The 8,659-nt window shown below is 41.6% G+C and overlaps 1 protein-coding gene across 1 annotated transcript in view; it reads left to right on the top strand.

Moving 5' to 3' along the window:
• Window positions 1-8,659, top strand: part of FNBP4 (formin binding protein 4) — a gene marked incomplete at its 5' end in the record, with an annotated part of 62,678 nt that overhangs the window by 47,442 nt on the left and 6,577 nt on the right. Inside the window, 1 exon segment of the mRNA XM_006157851.3 lies at window positions 1-259. This exon segment is cut by the window's left edge and continues 2 nt beyond it. Coding sequence (XP_006157913.2) covers window positions 1-259 — 259 coding nt within the window.

Genomic DNA, 8,659 nt, shown 5'->3' with positions numbered 1-8,659 from the left:
GGGTCATCAAGCTAGAGGAATGGGTCTGCAGTCAAATTACCTTGGACTAGCAGCAGCATCTACAATTATGAGTTATGCTGAATGTTCTGTCCCAATTGGAGTGACTGCTCCCTCACTGCAGTCAGTCCAGGCCCGAGGTGCTGTGCCTGTCACTGCCATTATAGAACCACCACCACCTCCACCGCCGCCACCTCCACCACCACCACCGGCTCCCAAGGTGCCACCACCTGAGAAGACAAAAAAAGGAAAGAAAGAGAAGGTATAGTCGATCTATAAGTCTCTCTTTCAAGTTTGTATTGGGTCATTGGAAAAGTCATGATGTGTTTTTCTGTGCAAAAAGGAGTCATAACTTTTCCGATGACCCAGTATCTTTCATGAGAGAGAGAGAAAGCTGCTTACAGCAAGATCTTCATGCCATGTTCTACCCCAGCCAACTCTGGATCATGAGTCTGCACAAAGTGGCCATTGGACATAGCGTAGGACTTCCTCACATTGAAGTGTGTTGGGTTACTGCTGCATCACTGGCTGGCCCCTAATTTCTCTTTAAAATTTTTTCATTGGAATCCAGTAGGTGGCATGGTGGTTAAGGCACTGGACTCCCAAATGGCCAGCCATGGTTCCAATCCCAGACCTGGTGGCTTGCTTTCTCACTTTCTCTCTCCACTCTTTGGTAAGCATGAATACCCTATAGCAAAATCTAAAAGTAATAATAATGATAAATAAAATTAAATAATCCTTTTTTTGGGGGGGTGGGGGGCTAGTACACATGCGTACTCTAGAGAGAGAAAGAGGAAAGAAGGGAGGGAGGAGGAAAAGAGAAAGTGAAAAGTTACCTACTTAGAGGGCTTCCCATGCTATAATTCCTTCTCTTCCACTATCTTCCTGGGATTTGGGGCTTGCACACAAACACACTCACAGTGTGTTTCTCAAGCTTCTGGGTCTGGGACTCAAGCCATGAGGTCGGCCTTGTGGGATCCAGCTGCCTTAATTACCATGCCTTAATTACCACTGTCCCTAAAATAACTACTTAGGAAAATTTTATCTTAAAAAAATGTGAAATAAACCACCTTTAATTCACTTACTACATTTACTTTATTTAACCACCACCACCTATCTAATTACAAAACATTTTTATCAGGACCAGCAGCTAGTGTAATGGCTATGTCGCTGGACTCCCATGAAGTCGATCGCAGTACGCATCCCAGACCTGGTGACTTAAAACTCAAGCCGGGCGCATGTGTGTGCGTGCCCAAGATCCCGAGAGGAGAACGGAGAAGGGATTGCGGCGTGACCATCCCCCGTGGGGTGTGATTTCTGTCTCTCTGTCTCTCTGTCTGTCTGGCAAGCGCATGCGCCCTATAGCAAACCACCACCCCCCCAAAAAAAAAAAAAAAAAGAAAGGGAAAGTGAGAAAACAAGCCCACAGGTTCTGGACTCAAACCATGATTGGCCATGTGGTAGTGTCTAGCAACTTAACCACCATGCCACCTGCTGGCCCCAGCACTCAGTTCTTTTATGAAGCTTTTCCTGGTACTCTTCTTCCAATCTTCAAAAAGAGGCCATTACATCCTCTACGATTTATTCAACGTGTAATTTTTTTTTTTTTTTTTAGGCAATCATGCTTGTACTGCCTTGTTAAAAATATTTTGCAATTCTAGAATGCTAAGGTAATCTTTTTTTGGTGTTGGTTTTGTTTTGCTTTGGTTTTGGTGTTTTGGTAGTTTGCCAGAGGGCATGTGCTCTCAACAGAGAGAGAATGTGAAAAAGCACTGTTCATGGGATGGAGGTTTGGCCATGCTGCAATCCCTCCTCCATCTCTCCCTCCCTCAGTGACTTTGAGCACACATTTACAATGCCCAGCATATTTTTTAGTTATGTGTTTATTTAATTCCTTATTACTTTTTTTAAAAATTTGACCAGAAAGGGAAAGCCACCAGATCTGGGACTTATTCAGCGTCTTTAACCAGCACACCACCTGCGGGACTCCCAGCATTTATTATTGTTTATTTATTTATACATTTTCCCACAAACATTTACTTTACATATCAAAAATATTTTTGCTTGGGAACCAGCAGTTAGCGTAATGGCTATGTCGCTGAACTCCCACGTACTCGACCGCGGTTCGTGTCCCGGACCCGGTGGCTTAAATCTCATGCCGGGCGCGTGTGCGTGCATGCCCAGGATCCCGAGAGGAGAATGGAGGAGAAGGGATTGCGGCGTGACCATCCCCCCTGGGGGGTGATTTCTCGCTTTCTGTCTCTCTGTCTCTCTCTGTCTGTCTGGCGAGCGCACGCGCCCTATAGCAAAAACCTCTCCAAAAAAAAAAAAAAAAATTTTTGCTCATACTCCATAGTTCTGGGCAGTTATTAAACAACTATCAAAATTTTTAAGACTGAATTTTAAAGATAATGTTCAAAATATTTGTTATGATTTTTGTGACTCTATAACAACAGAAACAATATGGTTTAAATACATTGTTTTCTTTTTTTTGGAGAGGTTTTTGCTATAGGGTATATGTGCTCACCAGAAAGACAGAGAGACAAAAAGTGAGAAATCACTCCCCCGGGGGTCGGGGGTGGCCACGCCGCAATCCCTTCTCCTCCATTCTCCTCTCGGGATTTTGGGCACATGCACACACACACACCCAGCATGAATTTAAGCCACTGGGTCCTGGAATTGAACCGTGGTCAACTACATGGGAGTCCAGTGACATAGCCATTATGCCAACTACTGGTCTCGGGGTTTAAATATTTTTGAGAAAATATCTACACATCAACTACTCAAACTGTTGAAAAGCAAACACCCAACACACAACCAGCATATATTTTAAAGCTGCTGGGTCTGGGACACAGCTGCACAGCTGACTACGAGGGATCCAGCCACCTCAACTACCATGGTACTGGCTGGCCCAGTACATTTTTGTATACAATGTGATCTATGTCTGTGGTCCTTTTTTTATTTTATTTTTTTAAATTTTGCCAGAGTGTACATGGCTCACAGGGGAGGAATGGAAAGTGAGAAAGCATCTCTATGAGAAATAGTCACGTTACAACCTCTTTTTCATTTCTCCCTCCTTTTTAGATGCTCGGCACATACTTGTGCACCTTGCATATTTCCCAAGGTCTGCAACTTGAACCAAGTGTTTGGCCATGGGGGAATCCAGCTGCTTCATAACACCACAGGCAGCCTATGCAAGTCTTTTTTTATATATAAAGAATTATTATTTAACTTTCTTTTTATTTGTTTATTTTAATTTGACCACAGAGGGACAGAGTAGCGGTGGGAGTGGGGTTAGAAAGCAAGCCTCCAAGTCTGGAACTCAGACTGCAATCAGCCATGTGGGAGTTCAGCATCCCTAACCACCATGCTACCTGTTGGCCCCCTGCAAGTCATTTTTTAAAGGATCTAAATTTTTTGTTTGGTTTAAGTTTTGCTGTAGGGCAGTGTGCTTGCCAGAGACAGACAGAGAGAAAGTAAAAACTCTTCCTCCGGGGAATGGCTATGATGCACTCCCTTCTGTATTCTCTCCCAGAATTTGGGCATGCACACACATGTGCCTGGTGTTTTTTCACAAGCCCCTGGGTCCAGGACTCAATCATGCAATTGGTCATGTGGGATCTATGCCTTCAGACTGTTCCCCTAAGATATGTTTTTAATGCCTCTAGTATTTAAAAAAAAAAAAAAAATGGGACCCTGCCAGCTGGTGGTGTGCTGGTTAAGGTGCTGAATCCCACATGGCTAACTCTATAGTTTGAGTCCTGGACCTGGCGGCATGGAGAACATGCTGGGCACATGGGCCTGCATTCCCAGAATCCTGAGAGGAGAATGGAGTAGAAGGGATTGTGGTGTGGCCATCTCCTTCCTGGAGGTAATTTCACACTTTCCCTTTCAGTCTGTAGAGAGCACATGTGCCCTGTGGCAGAGATCTTTTAAAAGAGAAAACATCTTTGAGATCAAATTAAATGTTTTTCAGTCTTTTGCTAAAGAGTTTAATGGGCAGCTTACCAGGAGATAATCCAGAAAGAGTTTTAACTATTTCATCTTTATTCCTTTGATTACAGTGTTCTCTTTTTAAAATATGTTAGAACAGCCAGTATGTTGATCCATTGTTTTGGGAAACAATAGGCCATACATACCTTGTAAAATTTACTTCTTCAAAACAGATTGCATCAGATATGCTACAGATTTACTGAACTGAATAGAAAGCAAAGTTATAGGGACATCAGTATACCTAGATCTGTGGGGGTTTGTGTTTTTTAAATTAACATGAGCTAGAGAGACAGACATGCTCATCAGGGTCTCCTTCCCTTTTTTTTTTTTTTAAGATTTATTTATTTTTTTTAAATTTATGAGAGGTTTTTGCTCTAGGGCATGTGCACTTTCAGAGAGACAAAGTGAAAAATCAACCTCCAGGAAGGATGGCCATGCAGCAGCCCCTTCTCCTCTCTGGATTTTAGGCATGCATGCTCACGTATCTGACATGAGTTTCAAGCAACCAGATCCAGGACTTGAACCATGGTCAGCCATATGGGAGTCTAGCACTGTAACCATTATACCATCTGATGATCCCTTATTTACTTAATTTTATTTATTATTATTTATTTTATAAATTTGACCAGAGAGAGACGGAGGGAGGGAGAAAGGGAATGTGAAAAAAGAAGCCACCAGGTTTAGGATCCCAACCACTGTCAGCCATGTGGGAGTCCAGCACTTTAACCTGGCCCCCAGCAGGGTTTTGTTTGTGTTTTAAGTTTGTATTTTACCACTGTGTCACCGTCCGACTCTGATCAATATTGTTTGATCATGTTTTCAGGGACAAACCATGTAGCACAGTGGAACTGCATGCCACATGGCTGACCATTGTTGGCTTGAAAACTGTATTGAGCACACGTGTGTGCGTTTGCCCAGAATCCTGATGGGATAGAGAAATGGAGGGAAAATGATTGCAGTGTGACCACGCTCAACTAAAGGATGTGCTCACATCTTCTCACTCTCTTGCTCTCTTTTATCCCTCCCTTTGGAGAGCTCATAGGCCCTCTGGAAATTAAGAAAAAAGACAGGGCTGGTGGCCCTGTAGCTTAGAGATTAAGGGAGCTGGATCCCATATGGCTAATAGTATTGAAATCATAGCCCTGGCAACGGTTTGAAAAACATTTTAGGCATGTAGGCATGTGTGTGTGATTGCCCCAAAACCTGAGAGGATAGAGAAATGGAGATGCGATTGTAGTGTGACCACATCCCATTGAAGGAGTGCTTCCTCCCTCTGGCAAGTGCACACATCCTCTGGAAATTAGTTTTTTTTTTTAAAAAGGCCAAAAAAATTACAGATGCTAAGTGAGACGTTTTGTCCTAGTGAGCTAGTAGCTATGTTCCCGTGACCATTATTATTCCATCTTATTTCTATTTGATTGGTACCATGCTAACCCAGAACAGGCTCTGTTAGAACCTGTTGGAAGGGTGTGTATATAGTGAGACAGGTTGCGCAGGTGAAATGAATAATGGAGTGGAATGTGGAAGCACGTGTGGAGGGAAGTGAAGGTCTGAGTATGCTAGATAAGGCTTCATTTCCCCAAAAAAAGTTACAAACGGCCAGTGACATGACCAGCAGATGTGTAATAGTTACATCGCTAGACTCTCACGTAGTCAACCATGGTTAGAGTTCTGGACCTGGCAGCTTTAAAACTCAGCTAAGTGTGCGTGTGTTTGTGTCCCCAAAATCCCGAGGGGAGAATGTAGGAGAAGGCATTGTGGCATGACCTTCCCCCTGGAGAGTCATTACTCTTTCTCTCCTACGAGCACAAGCTCCCTTTAGCAACAATCTTTCTTGAAAAATAAAAAAGAATTAAAACTGTCAGTGACAGTCCAAATAGGATGTCAGGCAGGGAGCCAGGTAATACAAAAAGATCAAAAGTATTAAGCTTATTTTTTTTCAGGGACTTCTGAGGCTCTTATGCAAGAAATCTGAGTGTCTCAATGCAAGCAGGAAAACAAGCATTAGTATAGTTAGCTCAGTCACACTGAGCATGCCACCTGGTGAGGAAGGCCTTTATACATACCTTCAAACATAAAGGGTAGGGCCAGCCCTATGGCCTAGAGGTTAAGGGAGGTGGATCCCCCATTGCTGACCACAGTTCAAGTTCTGGTCCCAGCAGCTCAAAAAACCACAATGTGGGTATATGTCCCAAATCCTAATAGAATGGAGACAGGATTGTGATGTGGCCATGCCCCATTGGGAGGTGTTTTCTACCTCTTTCACTAGTGAGCACATATGCTCTCTCAAAATTAAATAAATAAATAAATAAAAATTGGCATTATCAATGTCTCATATAATAGCTTTAATAACAAACACATCTTGAATATACACTTCAGGCACTCTCCCTAAAGATTGGGATTTTAGCCATGACTTCAAACTGAAAGAAAAAATAAATCTCTGTTTCTGTCAGACTTTTCTTTTGGAAATTGTGGGTTGGGGAGACAGATAAGCACAAGAATGTTATTAGGTATTTTTAAAAGCGACAGACTGGGACCAGCTGGCTGGTGTGGCAATTAAGGGCGCTGGACTCCCACATGGCCAGCTACGCTTTGAGTCCCGGACCTGGCAAGAAGCTTTCTCACTTTCTCTCTCTTTCTTGCTCTGCTCCTCTCTGGTCAAACTTTAAAAAATAAAAATAAATTAATAAAGTTAAATAAAATTCTTTTTAAAAATTTTTTAAATAAAAGTGAGAGACTAAACTAAGCAGTGTAAAATTAAAAGGACCTAAGTGGTCGTTGGAAGGTAGTGCTATTTCAGATAAAGCAATGAGGGAAGGACTCTGCTGGAATACCATTGGTCAAAACCTCATTGGAAGCCATATTGAATATATAGTTCAACTTTTGCAATACCATAATTTTTTTGCTATAAAAAATTTGTTCTTAAATTGTCAGAGGCCACACAAACCTGCTTAAAGCAGGACAGGGAAGGGGAGAGATCAATCTCATCTCAACATTTCTCCATTCTGTCTGTCAGGATTTGGGGTGTACACACATACATGTCTGGCATGTTTTTCAAGCTGCCAAGGCTGGTGTTTGAACCAAGGTTGTCCAAGTGGAATCCAGCTCCCTTAATTACTAGGGTATGGGGTTAGCCCACAAAAATGCATGTTTAGTATAGACAATTTAGAAAATGAAAGTAAGCCGAAGGAAGGAAAGTTAAATTTACTTTGTATTAGAATTAACCTCATTACATTTTGATATGCTTCTTGCTAATTTTTTTTTTTTTTTTACTTAATAATGTCTGTTACCGGCCTAGCAGATAGCGTTGTGGTTGGGGTGCTAGATTCCCACACACATGCCCGATAGCAAAAATCTCTCAAAAAAAAAAAAAACCCCAAGGGGAAGGAATTACAGTGTAGCCATCTTACCTGGGAGATGATTTATTTTTCCCTCCCTCTCTTTCTCCAATGAGCACACACTGCCCTATGTCAAAATTTTTTTAATTAAAATAAAAACTGGCCATTGCTTTTTGCAGAAAAACTAGACCTGTTTTTCCGTTTAAATTAATTTTTCTTTTCTTCTTGAGAGAGATTTTTCCTATACAGCATGTGCACTCACTGGAGAGACACAAAGCAAGAAATCACCCCCCAGGGGAGATATCCACACCGCAATCGCTTCTCTTTGATTCTCTGCTCAGAATTTTGGGCATGCAAGCATACACACCTGGTGGGAGTTTTATGCCACTGGGTCAAGGACTCGAACCATGTTCGACTGTGTGAGAGTTCAGCCACGTAACCATTATGCCATCTGCTGGTCCCTATTTTTCTTTTTTTTACATTTAATCATTGTACATCCTTTACAACATACAACATGAATTTTGCCACTGTGAATGCACTGCCTATCAGTCTAAAGATATTATCATGCACATTATTATGAGCAAACAGTTTTTTTCATTTCAGTGCTGGTTAAATGTTTTGCCTTTCTTCCCCCGTCATTCCCTCTCCCACCCCTCCATTGCCCACCCTTTTCCTGCACTGTCTTCACTTTGCTATTATTTTTTTTTCTTAAATTTCAAGGAAAGCTATTTTTGCTTTAATGAATCAAAATTTTTAAAAGCTAAGAAAAATTTTCTTAAGACTTAAAACCAGGAAAACAGGTTAGGGTTCTGTCCAAATAGTAGGTAGATATAAAAATTACCAAAACAAATATTGACAGAACTAAAATCTAGTAACAATTGCATTTAGTTTTTTTCTGAAACATTTTTTCTCTCTCCATTCCCCCTTTTACCAAAGAAAGCATAAAGTAACTTATTTGCACAAAACCGATTAAGAATACTAACTGATTTGGGGACCAGCATGTTGTGTGGTGTTTAAGGTGCTGGACACTCCCACATGGCTGACCACAGTTTGAGTCCCGGACCTGGCCACTTGCTTTCTCACTCTCTCTCTCTCTCTCTCTCTCTGGTCAAATTAAAACAAATGAACAAATAAATAAAATTCAATACATAATTTTTTTAAAAAAGAATGCTAACTGATTTTGTCGGCTTTGCTGGATCCTAGAGAAGCCAGGCCTTCAGAAGAAGATTCCACATGGCTCCTGCAAACTAGGTATTTCGGGCCACACGAGAAATAAAGATTTTTTACTGTTAATTCAGCCTCCAGCAAACAAGCTAGTGGCAGAAGTCAGG

The sequence above is a fragment of the Tupaia chinensis genome, unplaced genomic scaffold (genome assembly GCF_000334495.1).
Source record: "Tupaia chinensis unplaced genomic scaffold, TupChi_1.0 Scaffold000561_1, whole genome shotgun sequence".
In the NCBI taxonomy this organism is placed as follows: domain Eukaryota; kingdom Metazoa; phylum Chordata; class Mammalia; order Scandentia; family Tupaiidae; genus Tupaia; species Tupaia belangeri.
This window is presented reverse-complemented; position numbering and strand designations above follow the sequence as displayed.